This window comes from Ostrinia furnacalis, unplaced genomic scaffold (assembly GCF_004193835.3).
Source record: "Ostrinia furnacalis isolate ACB-3 unplaced genomic scaffold, ASM419383v2 OfSCF0067, whole genome shotgun sequence".
Classification (NCBI taxonomy): domain Eukaryota; kingdom Metazoa; phylum Arthropoda; class Insecta; order Lepidoptera; family Crambidae; genus Ostrinia; species Ostrinia furnacalis.
In genome coordinates this window covers 224,631-252,229 of record NW_021130306.1, presented here as the reverse complement: position 1 = coordinate 252,229, position 27,599 = coordinate 224,631, and the positions used below count along the sequence as shown (strand labels likewise).

Genomic DNA, 27,599 nt, shown 5'->3' with positions numbered 1-27,599 from the left:
TCACCCGTCGAGTGCAGGTGACGCCAACTCCGATTGGATGTCCTCGATCTGATTAGGAAATTAAAAGGAAAAATAACTCGTCAACGTCACTGCCTCGACTGGAAGAAAATAAACGTGTTTACGACACGACTTTTTTATTTTATTGGCAGAATAAAATGTGGTTTAACTTTTTAGGGTCGCCTTTCTTGAAAATACTTACTTCGCAAGTTACCTACAAGGAGATGTATGAAAAATTAAAGTTCAATACGGATCTGACTCACAACTGGCTTTTTTATCTTGTGACGTATTTACATTAGTACATTTTTGTTCAAATTCTGAGATAAAATGATAAGGTATGCCCCGCAGATATAGATGTCAATTTTCATGTGAGTTTTACTTCAAGTTAAAATCCCGTATTACGACTACGGTAGTCATTACTACGAGCTACGAGACGTCTACGGCGTAGTCAGTCATTATATTCGACCTCTTTTGACACGATTACCTTTACTCACAATACACAGGTATGAACAAATAAAAAGTCCTACTTGATTACAATATAGTAAAAAGCAATTTGACATACATTTCTAAACAATTGGTCATTTAGGACAAATTACGCGAATTTGACAAATTGCGTGCCGTGTAATCAACTCAATGTATCTACTGTAATAGCTAGTCATTGCATTAACCTTCACTATACTTTTTTCAGTAGCACAAAACAACTGCAACTATGTGCCTTAGTTACAGTATGAACTCGGTCATAATTTCCTTGTCACCGCGCTGACGTGGCGAGCGGTAAATATATCGAAGGGGTGTCCACGGTCCGTATCACCCATGAATATTACATGAAGCGACCCCTGATCGCCGCATACCTACCGACGACAACCTTTACCTAATTGAGGCACGCTTGGCCCTCGCAAAATCGCCGTTTTAGTGGTTTGTGGACCATGATGACGCGACTAATTTATTAGTGTGCATCATTGATGCATTGGTATAGGTTGATGCAAAAATTTGGGGTAAAAGTACTCGTGCATCTGCATGCTCCTATGTATTGTCTTCTAATGTACGAGTTGCACCATAGTACTGTTACAAACGTCAAAAATCTGTCCAACTCCATACAAAAAGCACCGGTTATTGTCATTGTTACGGTTAAAATAAGGTGGTGCATCTCAGTTTTAAAAACAAAACAAAGATGACAACTGTGTAAACTTATATTTTTTTGTTTTCAGTAAGCAAACAGGAAGAAATGGAAAGGAGTCCACGTACCGGCAGGTGCATTCACAATGTGGACAGATGACCTGATAGTTTGCAGGAACCTGGATGCAGACAGCTTCCAACCGGCCAATCTGGAAATCGTTGGGAAAGTATGTTTAGCAGTGGACGTCCTGGGGGCGTAGTGTGAGTTTACGTCAAACGCATTCGATGTCGACAGCGTAAAAAAGTGACATTAAATGTATGACGGATTGTACAGCGCCCCTAGCGGAAACTTTCAAGAACGAAAATCTTCACATATTTTTTAACGCGCTCGCTAGTGACAAACGTTGATGTAAACTCACACTAAGCCCTCAGTAAATTAAATGATGATAACAAAGTACGAACCAAGAATTTCTTGTTTTTCGATGAAAAGAAAAAAACAATGCTAATGAGTGAAAAAATTCACAATTACATTTTTCGTCACATTAAAATAGATGCCAGCTAATTTTATATGAATGACGTCAGAAGAGCGTTGAGACGCTCTTTAGCTTCCTCCACATTATGCTGAGTGGGGGCCATTTTACCATTCTTAATTAAGTAAGAATGTACCTATACATATTTTTATATTTCTTTTCATGATAGCTTTTTCCTGTCGCTCCTTTTGTGTGCAACGTTCTATTTGTGAAATTCTAATTAAAAATGTAAGGTAGGACTACCACGCCTAGGTTTTCACTTCTAAGGCTTGCACCATCTTAATTTGACTGTGACAAACGTCAAAAATCTGTCTAACTCCATACAAAAATCACCGTTTATCGTTATAGTTACGGTCAAAGTTTGGTGGTGTAACTCAGCCTAAATACATATACTAACAAGAAAATGGACAGGCAGGTATAAATGTATTTTATTGTTTAAAATTACAAAAATGCTCACTCCCTATATTATTGAGACAGNGACAGTAGTAGCAAGTGGAAATCGCACAGTTCAAAATGAATGCGATCGAACTCCATTCCGCGCTCCGCGGCGCCCGGCGCGTGCCAGCGTGTCGTGAATGCACTATAATTATAGGAAATTGTGCACAATTTACAGAAAACACGCTGACGATGTAGTGTAATTGCATAATTCGGAATATGGCCAGTGTCTTTTTCGAATGTTTTTTTTTATCCTGGTTAAGATTCTCAACTTTGGTTAGCTCATTAAGGCCAGTGTCCTTTTCCATTTTTTTAGCATAGCGATTCAAATATGGACCTAGTAAGTCCTGGATTAACTTGACCTTCAGCTAGGAAAGATATGTTCAAGCTTCAGAGGTTCTTCCATTGGTTTGACTGACACTATCATATTCACAAAGTATATCGCTAGTAAGTATTATCCCATCAAAAACAATACTTGTCAAAAAAACCAAGTCTCGCAACTCAGTTGTTCTACGGTAAAAAGTTGTGAGATCCATGTAATACCAAGTCCAGGCCAGGAAATCTTTAACGTTTTACATAAATATATTGACTTGGCCATCGCATGAAAATACGTGTAAATTAAATTATTTAGTGCGATGGCCAAGTCAATATATTTATGTAAAACGTTAAAGATTTCCTGGCCTGGACTTGGTATTACATGGATCTCACAACTTTNATCTCATTTCTTTTTGTATTTTGTAGACAGCAGTTATGTATCTAGAAAACTGGACCGAAATTGAAAAATTTTACTTGACTTGGCGGTTGCACTGCCGTGCCCCCAAATATTTTAGTTTTTCCTTGATTTATACACCAAACACTACTTATATTCTAAATTTGAAGCTTCTAGGTCTGCTAGAAGTGCCTTAGAGTTTTGATGATCGGTGAGTCAGTGAGTGACAAAATTAAGTAACTTTGACCCGTTATAATTCTTAAACTACTGGTTCAAATTGAATGAAATTTTAAATATACCGTGTCTTTACAATGCCTGCATAGCTAATGAAAATTCAGCCTTCTAGTTTTATCCACAACGAAGTTACAGGCAGTCGAAAATGGCCTGAATTGCTTTGAGAAAAGGATGGTACGGCCGTGCCGCTTTTTTGCTCGAATTGGTGGGGGCACTGCCGTGCCCCCAGATTCCAACCTACGTAAAAGAATGAAAAATATTTTAGTGCGATCGATAATGCAATAGCGGAAAAATACTGACTGAACTTCATTTATTTATAAAGCCCACACTTTCTAGATAAGTAATAAATCACTTGTCCTGATTGAATTGAATGTTTATTTTTAATAAAACCTCATGGGTTTCTTGTTAATAATTAGTGAGATTTCAGAGTCATTGTCTACAAAAACTACATTAAACAACAAGTGCTGCGCGTGAAAGATTTTTCGATACTATGAAAAATCCATTACTTCGACAAGGTCGGGCAGACAAAAGACACAATTTTATTCTTTGCACTGTACCTACACACCAGCTACTTCGAGTACCTGATTCCATTTAGTTGTCACGCGGGTATTGTGCACGCCTGTTATCGCCGACATCCGAAAGTTGTATTCCTCTTGTACATTTCTATACACAGGCACGATCGAATCTCATTCCGCGCGCCTCGCGGGATAAGCGACAACGAGCCGGCAACGTGCCCTGAATTCCATCCCAGTGCAATGATATCAAACTGTAGGTTATTTACGAAGACAATTATACCTACTCAGAAACAATGGCAGGGACAGAACAATAAATTGAAGGAATTGAAAGAACCTACCTTATTTTAACAATATTTCGAGAGAGTTTTATTTCGTTAACTGGCAACCCGCATCGAGTTACAGGAAAAACGTTACAAATTAGTTGCACCGAAATGTATATTCCATCCTAGTGCAATTATCAAACTGTAGGTTATTTACGAAGATCATTATATTATACCCGGAAACAATGGTAGAGACGGAACAATAATTGAAGGAATTGAAAGAACCTACCTTATTTTAACAATATTTCGAGAGAGTTTTATTTCGTTAACTGGCAACCCGCATCGAGTTACAGGAAAAACGTTACAAATTAGTTGCACCGAAATGTATATTCCATCCTAGTGCAATTATCAAACTGTAGGTTATTTACGAAGATAATTATATTATACCCGGAAACAATGGTAGAGACGGAACAATAATTGAAGAAATTGGAAGCACCTACCTATAGTTAACAATATTTCGAGAGAGTTTTATTTCGTTACCTGGCAACCCGGCATCGAGTTACAGGAAAAACGTTACAAATTACTTGCAGTGACATACACATAAATTCCATCCTAGTGCAATTATATCAAACTGTAGATTATTTACGAAGCCAATTATACTCAGAATCAGTGGCAGGAAATCCTGGAATTGGAAGTACATTTAACAATATTTCGAGGGAGTTTTATTTCGTTACCTGGCAACCCGCATCGAGCATGGTTACAGGAAAAACGTTGCTAATTACTGCATCGAAATGTTGTAAAGGACGAAATTCGGAGAGATTGTCAACATAAATACTTGTGTTTGTATACTTCTAATGACGGTGGTTTTATTTCACTTTGGATGTAATTAGGCCTCTTATGAATGCTTGTCAAGGCGGGTAATTAAGTTGTGTCAAACAAACTGTTGATGTTGATTGAAATGTAACCGTATCACTATGAGCTTACATTCCACTTTTGAAATTCAAAATGCAGCATAGAGCTTATTTCTCACATTCCGATATACCTGCGGGACCCGAGTTGGCAATGTGCAGCGAATGATTTTCCAGCGTTTGTTCCACTTTTTACTTTCATTATGGAAATTGGAAAAATCATAAAATATGTATAACTATTATGAGTATAACAAAATGAACATCATAAGAGAAACAAAACGATTGGATGTAACTTTTTGGAATTACTTAAGTGATAAGTATCCAGTGTTTTATTTCTCTCCCCGGCCCTAAATAAGCATACCAGAGATATTTCAAGAGTTTACTCTTACAGCAGGCTTGTATCACAACTTGCTGTTATAACTGTCACTGTAGTACGGTCTAACACTGGTTTAATTTGTGAAGAAAGTACAATTCTTTAAGGTTGTTCCACACTCAAAGAAAATATGCTGACAACACATTTTCTAAGCAGATTCGCGAACTTGCATGATGTGTCTTTTATATTATTCGTTTAATACAGTCGAATGGGCATGAGGCCAGCAATATGAAACCAATATTTTATCTCTCATATTTGGATTTCGTAGAACTTGTTTTACCCGAGTGAGATTTTAACATTACAAGGCAGTTTTGTTTGGTTTGTTTTATGTGGGTGCTATAAATAAATCGAAATGTACTTTTTACCACAGCGTTGGATATTTTTTAATTTTAAAAAGTATTTTAAAAAGTTATATTTTTTTGTGCTCACCACTTTTTTACAAATAAAAGAAATGGTCGCTAAACAATTTTGCCGATTGATTTCAACTTTTGCAGAAAATAATCACCTTAACGTAAGTGATTGAAGATTTTCTCAGAAATCGTAGCACTTGACGTGATATCCAATATTCAAAAAATGTTTAAGAATCTTGTCTTTTTTTTTTAATTCTATGAATCAATGTACTGGAAAAATAAGGTGAATAAATTAAATAAACTTTAAATAAAAACTAAAAGTAAGCTACGTTTTTGACTTCGTTACCCTTATACACCGTTATCATAATAATACTCATTATTCATAATAATGATAACATGTACCTACCTTGAATGGCTCTTCTATCGGGTACCGTCGACATCACACCTGTGTTTTTGTTGGAAAATAGAACTTATTACAGTTACAAAAGATGGCACTGAGCTTAACTTGATGTGGCGTAGTTCATACATTGCGTGTGGCACGACTAAATAATTATAAGCCTGACCATAAGAGTAAGAGTTAAAGCACACGATGCGTTGCGAAGGCGGTGCGATGCCAGAGCGGTGTCGCTGCGTCGCGTCTTACATAGAAATATCTGTGGCGGGCACACGAGCGGTGCGGCGCCGCATCGCGCGATACGGCGAAACCATTTCGGTGCGGCGCCGCATCGCGCGATACGGCGAAACCATTTCGGTGCCGCAACGCATCGTGTGCTTTAGCTCTAATTCCGTAATGTTTAATTTTGTTGATTAAATAACCGGAATAAATCAACTTCTGGACAAATGGCGGTTATTAAATGGCGCGCGTCTCGCCGTTTTATTTCATAAATCACGAATTTCATGATCACGGATTCATTAAAACACATCAATGAGTTAATCATATTAAAATATGAGTTAATCTTAATTTAATGTAGAGAGTTGTGAATCGGTATGTTCATGGGTAGGTTTTCAACGTGATTTCATATAAAAGAGAGTTTTGGGAACATCCTTTAATAAAGTTCTCATGTATTTTTGTGTTGTGTTCCAATAATTTGGAATTTTTCCGTATCTATAATTTTATTTATTTATGTAAAATCTGATGAAAATTGTACGCCAATAGGTATGTCAACTTATGTTACTGTCACGTCTTAAGGTATTCAATACTTACTTATGGCTTAAAATATTCTCTCTGTAGTCAGTCAAGTGGAGACCACGACTGCATACCATAGTCACTATGAAACATGATACATGGGTCGATAGCAGAAGCCTTCGTTTGTGAACGAAGTCAGTAGACTGAAATAATGATGCCTGTTCACGAGGCCTGAAAAAAAGTAACGGATGACCAAATGAAAATTTAATTCGAGCTCAAAGACAATATACCCTGTCCCTCTCAATAAAAACTTGTTATTTGCGTCTGCACATTATTATTCACATGGCAACCCTGGGGATGCGACACGAGACAGGGTTTTCCCCTCACCCCTGCTCATATTATAAAGGTTTCGCTCACCGCATACAGGAAAGGGCGCATTCAACAATGGAACAAAAGTACTCTGACTGCGCTTTGTTTTGTTTCGAGTGGCTCATATTTTCATGTTTAGCGACAACAATGAATTATTCCTCTTTTTACCCTTATTGATGGCCTCTGAAAGGCTTTAGTAAACATTGAATAAACAAAAAAAATTTTGGAATTTGGGAAATGATCAGTCTGTTTTGGAAAATGACTGAGTGTAGGTAATTTGCTTTTTCACATCACTAAGTTAGACAAAAGTGGGATGCGTTGCTTTTGATCAAATATATGGTTTTTTTTCTCGATAAACAATTACATTTATCTTTAATTATTCTATTGTGCATAAGCGTTGTTTCATTAAAACACAAGTGCTTTGCACTGAAGTTTATGGTTTAAATGTTTCAGTTTTTTTAATAATATTAATGAGAAGGCAAATTATTATTTGAATCGATAAAAAGACTTGACCAAAAAGCATTTAAAAAAACTTTACTGGTAAGATCTTTAAACTACGAGTAGTATCCCTATTGAATTTATGAGTTCAAAAGAAGTTCTCAAGTTTTATTGTCAAGAGACTATCAAGATAGTGCAAAAGAAAATATAATAAACAACTTTGGTATTAGATATTGAATTCATAAAATGTTTGAAGTATTGAGCTTTCACAGAGCTTTTCTTGCTCACTTTGTTCGTTTGATGTTCCTTGTTGGTTGCGATATGAAAGATAATACCTACTTACTTGCAGCATTCAAATAAGTCGTAAAAGTCAAAATTTCTATTTTGTTGTTTGATTGACTATGTAAAGAGCATTGTAAAATCGTGTTTTTTTTGCTTTAGTAATTTTTAGCTTCTATTGACATTTTGACATACCTTTTCGACTTTGTGGTATTTATACTGAGTGAGTAATTTTAACTCTGAGTCTATAGTGTTGAAGGGTTTGTTCTGGTTTTGCTAGTGTAATGAATTAACTGACATTATGGCTGATAAGAATTAAAATTATTAAAGGGAAATTACAAGGGAATCGAACCCAAGAGTTTTAAAATCAGATGCATAATTAATTATGTTATCTACCACCAGAAGCATATTTTTCTAAGATTGGAAGAAGTTTTACTATGTCTAAGCTACGGTAATGTGTTTAAAAGTTGTAAATTAATTTAAATAATTATAGAGCTGGTAAAGTATAGGTTTTATTTTATAAGCTGCAGTTTACAACTCTTAACAACATACAGTTTCCATGAAACTTAAATGTTTGTGTTTTATTTTAATACTCGTATGTACACTTATTAACCAAAACTTGATTACATTAACTATTACATTCGCAATGACAGATGTTAACATATACTTCTTTGAAGTCCGCATCAACGTAAGATATCCACGAAACAAGAAACTTAATGTTAACCTACAAGTTACAGTTTACAAATAATAAAATATACCTTACACACTAAATTTTTACATCATCAAAATATTTCGTAAAAATTTCACAATAAGTATTTTTACCGAACACTTATCGTAATAGTTTTGTTTCGTCTACCTAATAACATAATATTGTTATGAATACAAAAACTGTCCATTAATTACAAAGATACCGATTGATATTGGAACTGATAATATGGGCCTCGTCTATACCGGAGAAGTCAGTCTTTACCTCGCTAAATTACAGAGAGCCTACACGTGACTGTGGGTGAACGTGTTTACGTTGTTGAGGCTCGACCAGTCGGGCAGTCTCGAGAACGAAATGTTCGACGGCAATTTAGCTTTGGCTTTCGCGTACTTGGACTTCATTCGTAACTCGTCTTTTTTCATGTCACCAGACACCACACGCAAGAACTTTTTCCAAAAATCTGCCTCGCTCCACACTACCGAAGTCCGCTCATCTCTTTGCTCCTTCAGGAACGCGTATATCGAGTTTTCGGGGCCAACGTCGGCGAAAACGTAAACTGTATTTTCCGCCTTTAACATTTCACCGTGAATTTTCTTTATATCCACGTGACTGTAAGTTGACGTTAAGTAGTTCGGGGAAAACACGACGAGTGTTGTGTGTTTGTGTTCCTTGACACACATCTTCAAACTGTCTATAAATTGGTTGTTCTTAAGATTGTTGATCGGATTTATCTGTACTTCTACTCCCTTATGGCCTTTTAGTTCGGGTAAAATCTCTTTCAGGACGAATTCTTCGTCGCTCTCGCAAAATCTAACGACAATTTCCCTCCGCCTTCCACTGGTAACTGCTGTATTCTTTTTGTGTTTTCTTTCAGAGAGTTTTTTCTTTATCAACGAGTTAACTTGTTTCCTATACGTTATGAAGAGTATTAACACTATAATATACAATGACACTATTACTGTTATGATTGAAATGAATATGGTAAAACGTGTGTAGCACGTTTCTCTAGACCAAATGTGGCACTTGAAGTAGTGAATGTCGATAACCTGAAACAATTAAATATTTTCAAAGAACTGTACGTCACGATCACAGTAAAGAGGTATTTAATACTGCCAGATAGCAGCTTCAAAAGGGATAAAAGAAATTAGTTACCTTTGTCTTGGTATGTTCATCTAAGAAGTCGAGAAAGTAAAAGTTCTGGCATTCACAACTCAATGGATTGTGGGAAATCCAAACTTCTTTAAGTGGCTTTTTAAAGAAGTCTTGGTAGCTTCGTTTTGAATCTGCTACTTCATCCAGTGGGTGATCTCCATCCTGGAATATAATATTACTGTTAGACTTCACGCACAAAAATATATAGAAAATGTCATATAAACAACTTATTCAGGAATAATAGTGATGTCAAAAATCATTAGTTTCTTACAACGAAGTCGGAATCGACATTAATTTTGTAAATGACAGTCAATATTCCTTATTAAATTGAGCCTTACCCATAGATTCTTGATATAATTATAACTGATATCCAAATGATCATGTCCGTTTATCCACCAATCGTCGAATACCGTTCTGAACTCGTTATGACTCAAGTTTAGCAATCTCAAATTGTAAGTATGCGCAAAAGGGGACGCCTTATTCACGACCCACGAATTGTTTATCAATTCTTTGTGTTCAAAATCGAGTTTATTGTACGCCAACGATATAGACATCTTCTGTTTATTGTTGCTGAACAAATACGAAGATATTACTTTCAAACTGTTGTTCTCCATGTTTAGGTAGATAAGGCTGAGCAACGAGGAAAACGTCGCGCTGAAAGTTTTGGATAACATTAGCATATTGTATTTGCAACGTATAGTGAATGTTACATTAAAAACTATCTAGGCGAAACTACGTTTGAGCCATGTAATCAGCTAAGTTTCTTTTTTTTCTCCTTATTAATACTACTCCTCTGGTATATTAACTAATTTACAGTCAAAAGTAGTTTCGTCAAATAAAAAATGTTGTTTTCCTTACCCGCTAATTTCGACCAAGGAATTGTGTCGCAAATCAAGCTTTTCCAATCTAACCAACGAAGAAAACAGTTTCGATTCCAATTTATCCAATTTATTGTGGCTCAAATCCAATTCCAGCAAGTTAATTTGGTCATTGAATACTGATTCTGGCAAGGACTTGATATCATTGTACGCTAGTGATATGTTCGTTACTGAAGGCGAGTCAGCGAAAACGTCGTACGGAACCCTTTCGAGTCCACACCTTTGAATATAAATCAACTTCAAGTTCGGCAGGTTCCCGAACAGATACTTCGGGAGTTCTTGTAATTTGACATCGTTGTTAAGGATAACGACTGTTTCCAACTCATCGTTAGTCTTAAACAAACTCTGTGGCAGCGACGAGAACTTATTTGAGAATAATGTTAATTTCTTTAATTTCCTGAGCGGTTTGAATATCGACCCAGGAAGTTCGTTAAGTCCATTAGAGCTTAAATCTAATTCTTCGAGCACGTCGACTCCCGTGAAAAAGTCTTTGGAGAACCAGGTAACGTTGCTCTGCCACAACGAAAGCTTTCTTAAGAATGATAAATGGGAAAATAAGTTCGAAGATATATTGGTCATGTGATTGTGACTAATCTCTAAAGTCTCTAATCTTTCTAGTGGCTTGAACAGTTGTTCTGTGAGATTGATACTGTTTGATCTTATGTTAAGCCAAGTCAACTTATTTATGTCTGCAAATAAGTTGTCTGGTAAGTGTGTTACACCATTTATTGACAGAAGTAGTTTGGTTAAATCTTGGAGTCCGGCAAAGTGTTTTCTATCAAAGTAGCCAGACAAGTTCTTGGCGTTTTGAAAAATCAATGCCATAGTTTTAGATACTCCCATGGTTGTGAGGACATCTTTGAAAGATGATAATGGTATAGGGCAGTCTTTGAAGCTGACTGATTTAAATAAATTTGAAACATTGGCACATTTTGGTAGTCTACTATAGTCGAGACTTGTGGTGTTCTCGCATTTTATGTTTATGTATGTGTTTGGTAGTAGATTTATCTTGAAAATTCGTCCTGAAACAAACACTGGTCGTTAGTTGAAGTTGAAATGAACATGATGGGTGATGACCTTTGGATTAAAATAAAGAGGTATATTAATCCTTTTGACAACTGTTTAAATAAAAATCAAGTCTGCCTCTTAGTCCGTAGGTATTATGAAACAATGCTTGAAAGTTCAATCGATTTGAATGGAGTTTTCAGCGTCGTTGTTAGTTTAAGAAACATAAATAACTCTTTTTCGTAGGATTCACTACCACGGATTTTATTTGTTGGCAAAATGTTTTCAACCAATAAAAAGTAACTAAATAAAAACTATTCTGTCCTTTTTCTGGCGGCTGTAAAAGACAGTTTGAAACGAACATCGGAGTGCACTCACCGTCGATGTTGCAATTGAGTTCGACAGCGAGCGTGCCGCCGCAAACGCAGTTAGGGTCACTTGGACACATCAACGTCGACGCACCAATTATTTGCAGTGCCAGTGCTGAGGCCAGCACGTACACAAATTGTCGACCCATCTCTGACCGTTACCGAAATGTTTACATTTTATTTCTCGGTATCTTCATCCTGCATTTTGTGATCGAAACTTTTTCAGGTGCCCTCGAAGTTTTCATGTTCGAACATGAGATCTGCGAACAAAATTGAATTCTATTATTACAGAGGCCAGCGCTGGAATTGATTCTGCTATTCATAATTTACGAGCAGACCAACAAAAAGCGCAGCCAGATAAATTGCAGCGACGGCAAATACATATAATGGAACTGTCTGACCGATAGCCAGTTATCTCGGTCCGTCGCACGCGGGTATTTTCGATTATTAATGTTTTGCTTTATCGATGCTAAATTTATCGCCGAGGTTCTGTGATTTTAAGTTATTTTCTCTTGACTGCTCATCACTATTTTTTCTACATTACAAGAAAGAATTAACATGAGTGCCAAAAATACAATTTAGCCTTAACTGTACAACATGTGAAAGCTTAATCTTGGCTGAAATTCTAAAACACACTCAATACTTCTCAATAATTTATTGCATCCAAATGATATTCTATCTACATGGATGCCTTTACGACTCGAGCTTAGTCGTGAAATTCATAAATGTTTTTAATCACTTGCCATTATGAAACTAAGGTGAAATGGAGACTCAGTTCCAAATAATACAAAAAGAAATCATACGTCGTACAGATATTTCTAGATACAATTAAGTTTAATTTTTATCATCATTTCAGCCATAGGACGTCCACTGCTGAACATAGGCCTCCCCCAATGATTTACACAATGGCCGGATAGTGGCGGCCTGCATCCAGCACCTTCCCGCTACCTATAAGAGGTCGTCGGTCCACCTTGTGGGTGGACGTCCTACGCTGCGCTTTCCGGTGCGAGGCCTCCACTCCAGAACCTTTCTGCCCCATCGGCCGTCAGTTATAATGGAATTAAGTTTGCTATTAATATTCAATTTTATTTTGTTAAAACCTATCAAACTTGTTTGTTAACATTATTTAACTTATAATAATCGTATATAAAACCTCCCTCGGGCTTAGTGGGGTAGTTTGTACAGCCTAATCGGATTAAATTTTAGGCTTACATTTTGTTCGGGGTTCTTAATAACAATAATTTACATATAAAACTACTGTTGGAATTATTAGGAATTATCACATAAAAATATTATATTGTTTATATTTTGTTTGAAATTATCAAAGTTTACTTTCCGGTATCCGAAACTCCAGACAAGATAGAAAATAATTTTCTATATTTCTCCACGTGGAGCGATTATANCGGTCCGTCCCACGCGGATATTTTCGATTATTAATGTTTTGCTTTATCGATGCTAAAATCGCTGAAGTTGTGTAATTTTAAGTTATTTTCTCTTGACTGGTCATCGCTATTTTTGCAACATTACAAGAAATAATTGACATGAGTGCCAAAAATACAATTAAGCTTATAACTGTACAAAATGTGAAAGCTTAAGCTTGGCTGAAATTCTAAAACATACTCAATACTGCTCAATATTTATTGCATCCATATTACGAGTATATTCTATCTAGATGGATGCCTTTACGACTCGAGCTTAGTCGTGAAATTCATAAATGTTTTTAATCACTTGCTATGATGAAACTTAGGTCAAATGGAGGCTCGTTCCAAATAATACAAAAAGAAATCATACCCCGTACAGATATACTCAATACTCAATAGTTTATTGCTTCCATAATGTTTACAAAAGATAGTTCTATTCTTTTCTAGATACAATTAAGTTTACTCATCATCATCATTTCAGCCATAGGACGTCCACTGCTGAACATAGGCCTCCCCCAATGATTTCCACAATGGCCGGTTGGTGGCGGCCTGCATCCAACACCTTCCCGCTACCTATAAGAGGTCGTCGGTCCACCTTGTGGGAGGACGTCCTACGCTGCGCTTTCTGTTGCGAGACCTCCACTCCAGAACCTGTCTGCCCCATCGGCCGTCAGTTATAATGGAATTAAGTTTGCTATTAATATTCAATTTTATTTTGTTAAAACCTATCAAACTTGTTTGTTAACATTTAACTTATAATAATCGTATATAAAACCTCCCTCGGGCTTAGTGGGGTTGTTTGTACAGCCTAATCGGATTAAATTTTAGGCTTACATTTTGTTAGGGGTTCTTAATAACAATAATTTACATATAAAACTACTGTTGGAATTATTAGGAATTATCACATAATAATATTACATTGTTATATTTTGTTTGAAATTATCAAAGTTTACTTTCCGGTATCTGAATCTCCAGACATGATAGTTCTATTCTTTTCTAAAAGAAAATTATTTTCTCTATTTCTCCACGTGGAGTCATTATATTACAAGTATTATGATCAGAATATGAGGTACTCTTGAGGAAAATAATATACTTATTCTTATTACCTACACTATAATTAGGTAATGTATAGATAAATTCAATTACCAATGAAGATGGGTAAACAATCAATTTATAAATCCTTAGATCGCATCTGTACCTACTCCTCGGTTGATTTATATCAAGAGCTTGCTCTTTCTACAAAAAAAGGACGAATGTTTAGTTATACGACACAATTTATCATACTTTTACAATGTACTACAAATATTCTACATCATGATGATAATACTCATAATAATACTTGTACAGTATAAGTATTATTATAATAATGTACAATACAACGACCGTGTATAACGGTTATACACGGTCGTTGTATTGTACATTATTAAATCTATTCTATTGTATAACAATTTTTAGCTCTCATTAATTTTGTTTTGTACAAATAAATGTTTTACGTCTGAATTAAAACTGAAGGAGTAACGAAATCAATAAATTCTACTGGATTGAAATCTACGAGAATTGGAATGGCGACAATTTCGAAATCCCGATACTGTTACGAATTTCACAATTAGATTGCTTTACCTAAAGGTACGGACTCATTATCTATCTACACTAATATTGTAAAGCGAAAAAATTTGATTGTTTGTTTGTATTGTTCTAATCTTGTGTTGTGTTGTGTTGTGTCTCTGACCGACCGGACCGATCAGGAAAAAATTGAATCCTACAATATTACTGATGAACATAGCAGGTACGAAGTTCGCCCGGTCAGCTTGTGTCTCAAAATTGCGATAAAATATTTTGTTTATAACAATGCTCATTAGTGCATTTTAAACCTTTGTAAAGTTACTGTCTCATTCTTAATCCCAGTAATTAACATCAAAGTCTAATTAAACTTCGTGCTACAATTATTTCATGCTCAAGTTACTTCAGTAATTTAAGACCACTTAGCTAATTCAAACAATAGTCACTGCTCAGTGAATAAGACGAGTAAATCGCAAAATACTGACATTGCAAAGGAACCTTAAGTAACTGACATTCCATATTTTGTTTGAATAAATAATACTTAAACGAAAATTAGGTTTGTGATTTCAGTTAAGACATTATTTGCATTTCGAATTTCTAAAATTAAAGTTTGTATTGAACTAGTTAAATTGTTCAATTGCCAAAAAAACATTTCAAGCTTTAAAACATGTTTTAGTTTGTTGTGGCCTTTGTTATGTCCTCTGCATTTAAAAATATAATATTATTTTTATAAACTTAAAACAAAACACGCGCTGTCAAACTCAGGGCTCATACATACATTTTATTTTACTTAATTTAAAACCACCCGGTTTATCGTTCATGTTTCGGGTTCATATGCTTTAATTAAGTTAATTGATTAAAACATGTCAACATTTTCAAAAGTTAGGCACCAAACAAAATGAACAATTACTAAATCCTTTATATTGTTCGGCGCTTAAACTCTATTCAATTGATTTTTGTTTTTTCTAGTGTATAAGTACCCTAACATAGCAAAAATAAATGATGTGTATACCTGTAATTGAGGTCATATACGCATCATGTGTTAAACCATGTTAAAATGTATGAACTGTATGCATGTGACTTTGTTGATGTACCTAATAAATAAATACTAAACAAGCAATAGTTACTTTTTAAGTAATATTGTCCAGCATTAATGATTGCTTCTAGTCAAACATCAGAAGTCAAGTTAGACGCAAGTTTAATATAAAAGTTGTGTAATGTAGCGGCCATTTATCTTGTGCGCCAGAGGTACACGCGGTGCTGTCTGCAGCGAAGCGCCTCAGAAAAGAATATTGTGGAAATAAGCTAATAGAGTAGTTTAAAGATTTAAGGGAAAATAATAATAATTAAGATGTTGTCGGACCACAATTTTATAGGCTTACATAAAATACTAGTATTAACCAATATAATATTGTACTAATTCTAAACTAGTTACTGGTTGGAATAAAAAGAGGTTTCATTTATTAACACAAAAATCGCCTGTTAATCAAACCCCAAATAATATTCTTTGAAAAATTGAAATGTGATCTTCTAACGTAAACCAATAATGTAATTTGTCGGCCGTTTGGTGTAGTGGTTCGAATCGGACTACTATTCCGGAGGTTGCGGGTTCGATTCCCGCACAGTACAAACATTTGTGTGCATGAACATATTTGTTTGTATTGGACTGGGTGTTTTCTATGTATAATATGTATGTATTTACAAAAAAAAAAAAAAAGTATTTAAGTATGTTTATATCCGTTGTCTAGTACCCATAGTACAAGCTTTGCTAAATGTCCAAGGATATTTATTTATTTATTTATTTATTATTAATCAGTACCAATTAGAGTCATCGTTCTTAAGTTTAATGTTTAGTGTGAGAAAGCTTAGTTTAACTAGTACTAATCGCATACTGCAATACTTCGGACATGTCTCGAGGCGGGATGACAACTCCATAGAACGACTGGTCGTCCAAGGAAAAGTCGAAGGAACCCGATCGCGTGGCAGGTCACCAATGCGCTGGACCGACCAAGTGAAATCAGCAGTGGGAGACGGCGTATGTGACTGCACCAGACAGTCTGCCAATAGATAGAGATGGAGGGAGATCGTGCGGAGAGTTGTATCCGCCTCTACAACCGATGTGAACAACGCCTCAACGTGACCACGACCGCANCTACAAACTATAACCTAAGCTCCAACAATATTAGAAGTATTATGATCAGAATATACGGTACTCTTGAGGAAAATAAACGGATAAACTTATACTTATTACTTTCACTATATTTGGGTACAGATAAATTTAATTAAAATAGGAATAGAGATGGGTAAACAATCAATTTATAGATCCTTATAAATCGCATCTGTACTCCTCGGATGATTTTTATCAAGAGCTCTTCCAACAAAATAAGGACGAATGTTTAGTACTACAATTTATCATACTACATATAACAAGGTACCTACCTACATATATTCTACATCATGATGGTAATACTCATAATAATGCTTATACACAGTTGTAGTAGATTATTAAATCTATTCTATTGTAATACAATTTATAAGCTCTCATTAATTTTGTTTTGTACAAAAGGTTTTACGTCTGAATTAAAACTGAAGGAGTAACGAAATCAATAAATTCTATTGGATTGAAATCTACGAGAATTGGAATGGCGACAATTTCAGAAATCCCGATACTGTTACGAATTTCACAATTACATTGCTTTACCTAAAGGTACGGACTCACTGTCTATCTACACTAATATTGTAAAGCAAAAAGATTTGATTGTTTGTTTGTATTGTTCTAAACTTGTGTTGTGTTGTGGGTCTGAAACTACTGGACCGAGCAGGAAAAAATATAATCCTATATTATATCTGTTCTGCATACTATGTGCCCTGCCCATTACCACTTCAGCTTGCTAATCCGTCGGGCTATGTCAGCGACTTTAGTTCGTTTACGGATCTCCTCATTTCTGATTAGATCTCGTAAAGAAACGTAGTACGCAAAACTGACGGCCGATGGGGCAGCAAGGTTCTGGAGTGGACGCCGGGTACCGGAAAACGCAGCGTGGGACGTCCACCCACAAGGTGGACCGACGACATCATAAAGGTAGCAGGAAGGCGCTAGACGCAGGCCGCTACCAACCGGGTAACATGGAAAGCATTGGGGGAGGCCTATGTTCAGCAGTGGACGTCCTATGGCTAAGATGATGATGATACATTATTTCTAATGAACATAGTAGGTACCTACGAAGTTTACCAGCTTGTGTCTCAAAATTGAGATAAAATCTTTTGTGTATAACAGTGCTCCTTTATGTGCATTTTAAACCTTTGTAAAGTTACTGTCTCATTCTTAATCCCAGTAATTAACATCAAAGTCTAATTAAACTTCGTGCTACAATTATTTGATGCTCAAGTTACTTCAGTAATTTAAGACCACTTAGCTAATTCAAACAATAGTCACTGCTCAGTGAATAAGACGAGTAAATCGCAAAATACTGACATTGCAAAGGAACCTTAAGTAACTGACATTCCATATTTTGTTTGAATAAATAATAAACGAAAATTGGGTTTGTGATTTCTGATATGACATTAGGTATTTGCATTTCGTATTTTGGTTACATATCTATAACATTTCTAAAATCCAATCTAACTAAAGTTTCTATTTCAATTGTTCAATTGCCAAAAAAACATTTCAAGCTTTAAAACATGTTTTAGTTTGTAGTTATGTCCTCTGCATTTAAAAATATATATTATTTTTATTAATCCGAAACAAAACACGCGCTGTCAAACTCAGGGCTCACAATTATAAATGCTTGCAAAAACATTTTGTTACAACTTAATTTAAAACAGTTCATGTTTCGGACTCAAATGTTTTAATTAACATAATCAACATTTTCAAAAGTACCTACTAAGCAAACAAGCAATAGTTACTTTTAAAGTAATATTGCCCAGCATTAATGATTGCTTCTAGTCAAACATCAGAAGTCAAGTTAGACGCAAGTTTAATATAAAAGTTGTGTAAAGTAGCGGCCATTTATCTTGTGCGCCAGAGGCACACGCGGTGCTGTCTGCAGCGAAGCGCCTCAGAAAAGAATATTGTGGAAGTAAGCTAATAGAGTAGTTTAAAGATTTAAGGGAAAATAATAATAATTAAGATGTTGTCGGTCCACAATTTTATAGGCTTACATAAAATACTAGTATTGACCAATATAATATTGTACATATTATTCTAAACTAGTTACTGGTTGGAATAACAAGAGGTTTCATTTATTAACACAAAAATCGCCTGTTAATCAAACCCCAAATAATATTCTTTGAAAAATCGAAATGTGATCTTCTAACGTAAACCAAGAATGTAATCAGTACCAATTAGAGTCATCGTTTTTAAGTTTAATGTTTAGTGTGAGAAAGCTTAGTAACTAGTACTAATCGCATACTGCAATACTTCGGACATGTCTCGAGGCGGGATGACAACTCCATAGAACGACTGGTCGTCCAAGGAAAAGTCGAAGGAACCCGATCGCGTGGCAGGTCACCAATGCGCTGGACCGACCAAGTAAAATCAGCAGTGGAAGACGGCGTATGTGACTGCACCAGGCAGTCTGCCAATAGAGAGAGATGGAGGGAGATCGTGCGGAGAGTTGTATCCGCCTCTACAACCGATGTGAACAACGCCTCAACGTGACCACGACCGCACTGCCAAGAGCGTAACGAGTAAGAAGAAGAAGAATCGCTTGGTTTTCCACATCATTTTCACCTGAATTAGTACCTATACATCTAGGACGCTTTTAAACTGATTTTGCTGCATTCAAACTTGCAACGCACGTCTGACAAGTAAATAAATGGCCGCTGCATACACAACTTTTTTATTAACAAACTCCGTCAGTTCCCAGTTATGCATTACTTTTGTTGACAACATAGGTACGCAGAACAAAAATAGAGTGTCTAAGCAACAAGTTACCTGCATTTATTATGCATTCGGTAACTGAAAACGCATCTGGTGAACACGTGGACGTCACTTTCAGTGGCCAACTTTTATGCACGGTTAGTATTTGGGCAAAGAAAATATGTTAAAAGCAACAGAGAAGTTATATAGGTCATTGTAGGTCCTTAGATACTTCGCAGACTAGGTACAGACTTTTCGTCNTTTTCGTCAGCCGATAGTTTGATCGAGCTATTAATTAGTATGAACTTTTATGGAAGTGCGCATATTACACCGATTTATGTCGGCCGATTCCTCATAAAAATTGGAAGCCGATCCAATTATCGGCCGACTAAAAGTCTGCACTCTGCGAGGTGTCTTAATTGAATCGTGTTTTAATCTTTGTTCTGTAATACGGTTCCTGAAATTTTAAAACCTGGTGGACAATGCCGAATTGCCGAATATCCAAATATTTTCGAGGTAGTTTTTACAGATATAAAAAGGATACGTGAGCAGATGAACTAGCCCATTGAAAAAATGGCGACCTTTATATTGGAAAACCCCACAATCTGATGAAAGGAAAACAGTTCGATATGTCGTACGTGCTCGGAAGAAACCATAACATCTTGCTACAAAATGTCATTTCTTCAATCGATTTATACCGAAGAGATTAGTGAGCTTTATTTCACATGTTCAGAGACTGAAGTTAAACTTAAAGCTATTTTCCGTTAGTGTACTCGTATATAAGTTTTTTTGACGGTTGTACTTAATATCATCCACGATATTTTACAAAATAGTATCTAGTTAAGATCTTTCATTTATTCCACGCCGTGCTCCACTGGAAGTAAAAGCTTAATAGTCTGTTCAGCATTATTGGTTACCTTTTACAGCAACAAGTAACCACGTAATGGTAATAGAAACGTCGAGCGAACCACGTGAGTGGAGCGCTAAGATAAATGACTTTCGGTAGATATTCCACAAACACAACTTCTGGTAGCTAATTGTATTACATACTATCCATAGCAATAGATTTCATTTTGACATACAAGATACATCTATCGGCAATACTGATTAGGTTTAATGACTGTCTTTATGGGCCATTAATGGATGTACACAGATTGTCATATCGATCGAACGTCATAAATGTTGAGTGAAAGAATTTCCTTTTTTTCATTCAATTAATAACATCGCATTTGTCCTGTCGTTATTAAAATTAACAAAAATTTGTTTTGAAGTTAAATACCTATCTTTATTAACTTTAAAAGCGAGTTCATGAAGCATATAAGTAAATGATATCGAATTAATTCATATGAATATAATTTGTTCGAAATTTTGAAAGACAAGAGTGTAAAAGCTGCTTTTAGGTTAATGGAACAATAAGTACATACTCGTAAGGTAAATAATAGTCTATCAAGAAGCCTTACGTTCTAGTATCATATATCACGTTGTTACATCCAATATTGCTTAGCAAAATTAAATACGTGATTAGCTTTGCAAATAGCAAGTTTAATATAAAACTGGTATGCAGTGGCCATTTATCTTCCATGCCAGACGCATATGGGACGGCATTTTGTGCAAGCATTACATTGGCATGGGATTTTCTATCATATTATCCTTTAGTTTGATTTGAAATTCATATTTATTCTTACTGATTTTCTTACGGTTCGTCTAATACGGTTCTAATACGGTTCTAATACGGTCTAATACGGTTCGTCTACGGTTCGTCATAAAAAATAAATCTAATTCGTCAAAAGTTCATAAGTTCAGAAAATATGTTTTAAGATATCGACACGATTATGAATAGCACTAAATGTAACTAATTAAGAATGTAACTTGACGTTACTTTTTTATTAGTTTGAATAGTTAAACATTGTAGGTGTAAAACAAAAACATTCGGGTGTTCAATATAGAGGTAAGTCACCGCAAATTTTCTTCCAGTCTCAACTAGATATGATTCAATTTGAAATGCTGCCATCGCATAAACGGTGCATGGATGGTGTGCTGAATGCACGTGGTCAATGCTCCATGAATTTGAAAATATATCTAAAACCGTATAACTGAGAGTTTATTTTCTTATACCTCATGCTCGGTCAATAGTTAGGCCATAACTTTTGCAACAGCAACCTGGAGATAGATGACCCCTGCATTACATAGCTTTAATAAATGTGTTGTATAAGACTGGAATGCAATTTCATATAGCCCGCAGACTCAGTAAATAATCGCTTTAAGTAAATGGCCAATAAATTGCAGTTACAGCGAAAATTGCTGGACAAAGGCGTTAATGATATATCATTTTGGAATAAACGCCAAATGCGGGTCGAAAAATACCTGTGTGATGTGTTTTACGTTTTCAACTTTTGGTGAAATGTTTGTCGTGTCCATAAAGTACAGTTATGACAAATTAAATATGATGTGTGGTTGTACTCGGAATGTAGTTGTAGTAAAGGCGATTTTGAAACGAAAATGTTTAAACTTGATGTTCTGTTATCTGTCTGGACAATGAACAAATTATTATACGGCAAATTAAATAATTTGATGATGATGACGATGATTTTAACGGATATTTTTAGGAGTCTGTATTTCTGTATTTAATTTAACAAACGTTAATTCCTGACGTGGTAAGCAAATTATAATCCCATAGAAGCGTGAAATTGCTTCTGCTTTATGCCTAATGAGTGTTATTCTAGCTCCAAAATAAACGCTATCTAAATGTTAGCAATGTGTATAAAGTGTTTATTGACGTTTACATTATAAATTATTAAAATGTTGAACACGCATGTTCACTCACAGCTGTTAAAATTTAAAGCAGCACTCTGTAACATAATTATTTATTTAAAAAGTTACTTTGGCAATTTAAATGTTTAAGGGTTGAGTTAAGGGGTGGAGGGAGAGGGCTGAGTTTCCCCCTCAATAAATGTTACTTGGATTTCATATATTAAGTTCGTAATGATGTCCCAAACGTAGGTAAGTTACGCGTTCTATTCACTCTTTTATTAGTGAGTAAAGACGCAATAATATAAATCGATCATAATTATGATTGTGGGTGTCTATGAGTTAACTATAGTCTTATTATGAATATAGTAATTTGATTCAGAAATAGTAGATCCTCACGCTTTTTTCGTATCTTACTGTGATGCATAACCGAAAATATAGTTATCGTTGTTTCATACAGACTATACTATTTACTTGATATCACTTAGTTCTTACGACTGATACTCGTATGTGACGACGTAAGTTCAAACTTCTTCAGACTTAATTAATTCCCAAGTAACTCGACTATAAACATGTTAGATAGCAAATCTAGTTGGAAACAACTTCAAGCAACGTGTCGCACGTCGTAAGTTTACCAGATAACTTCGCATTGATATACACAAAGTCCTAAAATAAACAAGTAACTCGCAAGAACCCTACTAAACCGGGGAAGTGTTTAGTTAACTTGAAATGCAACACCTGGTGTGAAGCCTTTAATCCGAGGGCTCACAACTACGAACAGTCGCTGTGAACTTAGCAAACCGAAGAGAAAATTAAATGTTCGTTCATTTGGTATCTTTAGAACTTCCAGCGCTCTAATGTAATCAGATCTGTTTAAATTCTGTCCNTTCTGTCCTTGCTTTTATATTCGAGAATTGAGAGCAAGCGCCTAACTAAATAAGTGTGCGAAGTTTTTAAACCTAAGTCTTATTATCAAATTACCATGGAGATCAGCATTTTTTACACTGACATCTGTATCTGTAGAAGCTAAAAAACTTAACAATTTTGGTTGGGACTCAATTTTAGAATGAATTTGATGTCGTTAATGTAAGTATAAATCATGAAATATTAAGGGGACCCAAGTTCGTGATACTTATTACTACCAACACTAGAATGCTCGAGAAAACAGCAGCTAACTAACTTCAGCCTGGTATTAGGTTTCCCAAAAAGTTTCTGTCTGGGGATTAAAAACCCAGGGAGTGTAGGGCTGGCTCGTTAGTTTACATTGACTAGAAATATAGAAAAATAGTTTAGAATTAAGGCTGTCCCAAAAGACACGGCAAATATCCTTTTTATATTTTGCTTTTAAAGTTCAGAACCAGCTTTTTGAATCCCATTTAAAAACAAATCGAAATGAAATTCTCACAAAAAGTTCTTAGTACAAACCAATTACGAATATGCAAGTCGATGCAAGAAAATGCGGACGTTGACCCGCGCCGGGTACTGCGTACCGAATAAAATTTAACTTTATTTATAAAAGCAAACAGTATTCCACTCTGAAGCACCCAGTACCAGCACTGTCATAAACAAGTTATTCTTATTTTGTTTCTCGGAACTCCTTCCTATTAAACTTTATCTACTTATTTTAACTGTTTCCTCTGTTCAGAAGTTCTAGCAATCTCGTGTGTCAAAGAGCATATTAACGAGTTCAGAATTGGGATCCAAGTTTTGACAGTGAGTAGTGACACATACTTAAACAATATTATGTATGTTCCACCACACATGTTGTGCTATTAATTATTAGATATAATCATGTACTAGGTTGGTACCTACTTATGAATTTTGTGAAAATATACAAGTTAGTAAGTGGTTCATGGATATAAAAAATATCTTTTGAACCTCTTTCAGGATAGCTAATTACTTGAAGAAAGTGTGATCCTAATACATTCGTAATCTCGTCACGTTAAATGACGAATCTGAATTTCTGAACCAAAACCAAACTTCAAATTAAAATTGGGCTACTGTCAATAATTTTGTACACGACGCATGAATGCTAACATGCAGATCTAATTTCGAAAAACAAACAAATGAAGTCACAAAACAAAATTCATCCCAACCCCGAGTACCTACTGAAAAACCCCACCAAAAAACAAAACAGTCGTCATACACCTCCATCTATCTCCAACATTCAAAACCAGAAAACGAGGTCGTGAAAAAAGCTAAGGCATTGTTTATCAAAGAGCCCCCGAGAGAGACTGCCGGCGTCATCAAAAGGCCTAATTAATTAACTCGAGCACTCGTTATGCCTGAATGTGCCCCCGGGCAAGTATGAATAAGTAAACAATAGGCACTCACTTGTACGGGAGAATGGCACGAGAAATATGTCTGAACTCGGCGTACATATTGGAGTTATGACAGACGAATACCTATGTGAAATTCCAGGCTGGATGTTATATGGGTACAAAGATAATTATTGAAAACAAAACCTTGTTACCTACATACAGACTTACATACAGACTTGAAAACTCATCTAACAGGTAAATTTAGACTACGAACAAAAAGATAATGTATCTTTACAAAAGTACTTTAGTTAATGATACTACTTTCGTTGTTGCCACATAAACATAAATATTTATTGCTCCTACTAATGTTCGACTCCTGAGCTTCGACTCTTTAGTTAGGAGCTCTAAGTATTAAACTACGGTCGTTCAGTTTACATAAACATTTATAGCTTAATTATTGTAGTATTTCTAAAGAGAAAACGTACAAAATGACGAATATTATCGCTAATATTATATTAATACTCATTCAACAAAGAGACAATTTAAATGAGAATATTTTATGCTATATCAGCTTTTTATTCCATGTTTGAGTCTCAGTATTTAATAATAAAATTAAATGTCCCTTTGGTAACTTTCTACAACAAAATATTAATAAATAAAGCTTTCTTATTGTCAATAACCTATTTATTATTTAGATCTAATAAATTAATTCATGCTACAAATATTAGGGATGAATCTAATTATCAACAATAGGTAGAGACGCAAAAAATCTCCCATTTAAATGGAGGAGCCTCTTTATATTGTCCACAACACGGAAAACGGTAAAATTGGAAATGCCACAATGGAACGTTTTACTGTTTCTGCAGAATAAAACTTAGATAATGGACCAAAACGATGGGTGACACTTTATTTGGGTCTTCAAAAGGACTAATTAATTACACGAACCTTCGTTATCCTTGAGTATGCCTCGGGCATGAACTCGAACGATGAATTGTACTCGTATATGGCTAAATACTAATCGTAAAATGGACCTTATTTACTCTTAGACTGTAGTTACAAAAGAGTCACCAAAAGTGTCATTAATTAAAAACAATATTAAAATGTAAGTAAAAAATCTAAATCAGATTTACGAAAGTAAATTCTGTCAAAAACAATTATTATCACAAAAAAGACGAAAAACAAAATAAGGTGTGATTTAGAATTTCGGGATAAACCACGTGAACATTCATTAACCAAAGCATACATAATACAAAATGATCAAAGAATTATAAATTATGTAGATGTTTCATAAACTTAATGAAAAGAGTCACGACACAAATCGTGATTAATATCATGCTTTTAAATACATAAACTTATAATAAATACAAACCACTGAAGAACGAAGAAGTATAAATAATTGAGTTCCATTGCTTTTAAAATAACTAAAAAACGGCAAAGAACTTGCTCAATCTACACTTTTACAATACCTTCTGGCAAAAAAAGATAACAAAACAAAGCTTAAAAAATATCTAAGTAAGCATCTAACATTAACTATTAAAATCTATAAATAAAATATATCAATACCTCACCTGTTGAAGAGAATATCCAAGCACAATCAGCTAAAACCCCGTGGATATTAATAATACGAATCACCAAATTTCAATCAGTTGCGTTTACAAATTCATCGGCGATCAATTATTCAAGTTTTTCCTCGAAAATGGGAGCGAGAGTGAAAAGCGGACCGTAGCGAGCGACGTAGACGTGCTACGAGAGCTACGAAGCGACTACTGCAGACTACCGCTACGAGCCGTAGTCGACTACAAATAAGAACGTTCGGAATCGTTCGGGTGCCGGCGGAAAGACCCGAACGCAGTGTAAAGTTAAGTCCGACTTGACCACAGCTAAAACGGAACGGCAAACTACTTTAGGGGTTGTCTACACGTCGTAATTCTTTTAAGCAAACTTTCTTTTTATGTTTTGTATTTACATTTTAGTTCGTATTAAAAAAATACGTTGGTATTAAAAATGTGTGCTATAAATTTATATTTATGTATTTATCCATACAATGAAACTTAATCCACTGCTAGGTACTTTTTTGCTAATATGCAATTTTACCTATTTTCTAACCATTTATCAAAATCAAACATATTCAGCCAATCATACTGTTTTATTACAGGCGCTTTGACACGAACATTTGGCAAGTGCTAAATACTCAGTGTGTACCCACTCTCTTCCTTTAAAACTTTTAAGAAAAACAGTTTTTTAATTTCTTTAGGAATTATTATTGTGTGTCCTCTTCTTCAATCACAACAAAAGTGAATACAGCCGTCTCGAAATAACGGCTCTGGGGAACAGAAAAGAAGAATATTTATGATTTTTACACTACACCATCACAATTCTCTGTTTTGCTTAAGGTTAGCTGGGTAAAATGACACATGGCATTAAGTTCGCCTTTTTGTACTGCTTTTTTCTTTGTGTGTGCAATAATGTTCTTAAATAAATAAATTGTGTTACCTCAGAACAGTGTAGACTGTTCTCGCCAGGCTGTGGTTAAGTCCGGCTCCAGACTGGCTCATTTTCGGTCCCGCTAATTACACCACTCGAGTCACGCTCGAATGACTTGTGTCTACGTTGACGACCACCATACTTATTTAGCATGTGAGTTTCGTCTACGCTTTTGTAAGGTTTGCTTCAAAGCGTGTTAATGAAGTTCATTTGTTTATCAAGCAATATTGATCCTTAGTGACGTTTGTAACAATGTGCTTGATTTATCATTTCCAATGTCGCATATATTTTTATTTTATTCATTATGTACATTTTGAGATGTAGTCAGACTTTTCTATTAGATACGGTTCATTCAAATTGGTTGATTGGACATGATGCAATAAACATTTATGACTATGAATAAATTAAAACAGTTCCATTAAATGCTATGAAATGAGTCTTATGCTATTCTAAAACTATTTTCATTCTACAAACAGGTATTCACATATTCTACAAAGATACTCGTATAAATAACGC

The 27,599-nt window shown here is 35.2% G+C and overlaps 1 protein-coding gene across 2 annotated transcripts; it reads right to left on the bottom strand.

The window, feature by feature from the left end:
* Positions 1–8,164: 8,164 nt before the first annotated feature.
* Positions 8,165–26,379, bottom strand: LOC114363339 (protein toll). Of its 2 annotated transcripts, none has more exons than XM_028319060.1 (6): positions 26,168–26,379; positions 11,759–12,008; positions 10,356–11,397; positions 9,836–10,151; positions 9,498–9,659; positions 8,165–9,391 (listed from the first exon to the last, which is right to left on the bottom strand). In XM_028319060.1, the coding sequence occupies exons 2-6, from the start codon at positions 11,895–11,897 to the stop codon at positions 8,630–8,632; spliced, it is 2,421 nt and encodes an 806-aa protein (XP_028174861.1). In that variant the 5' UTR covers positions 11,898–12,008; positions 26,168–26,379; the 3' UTR covers positions 8,165–8,629. The 2 variants fall into 2 exon arrangements, with proteins under 2 accessions (XP_028174861.1, XP_028174939.1); XM_028319138.1 differs by having other exon boundaries at positions 26,163–26,179.
* Positions 26,380–27,599: the final 1,220 nt, after the last annotated feature.

Coding starts and splice junctions, on each gene's coding strand:
- LOC114363339 (XM_028319060.1), bottom strand. CDS start 11,897: ATGGGTCGACAATTTGTGTACGTGCTGGCCTCAGCACTGGCACTGCAA. Junction 10,152..10,355: donor TCCTTGGTCGAAATTAGCGG/GTAAGGAAAACA, acceptor CAAAACTTTCAG/CGCGACGTTTTCCTCGTTGC. Junction 9,660..9,835: donor ATTATATCAAGAATCTATGG/GTAAGGCTCAAT, acceptor ATTATATTCCAG/GATGGAGATCACCCACTGGA.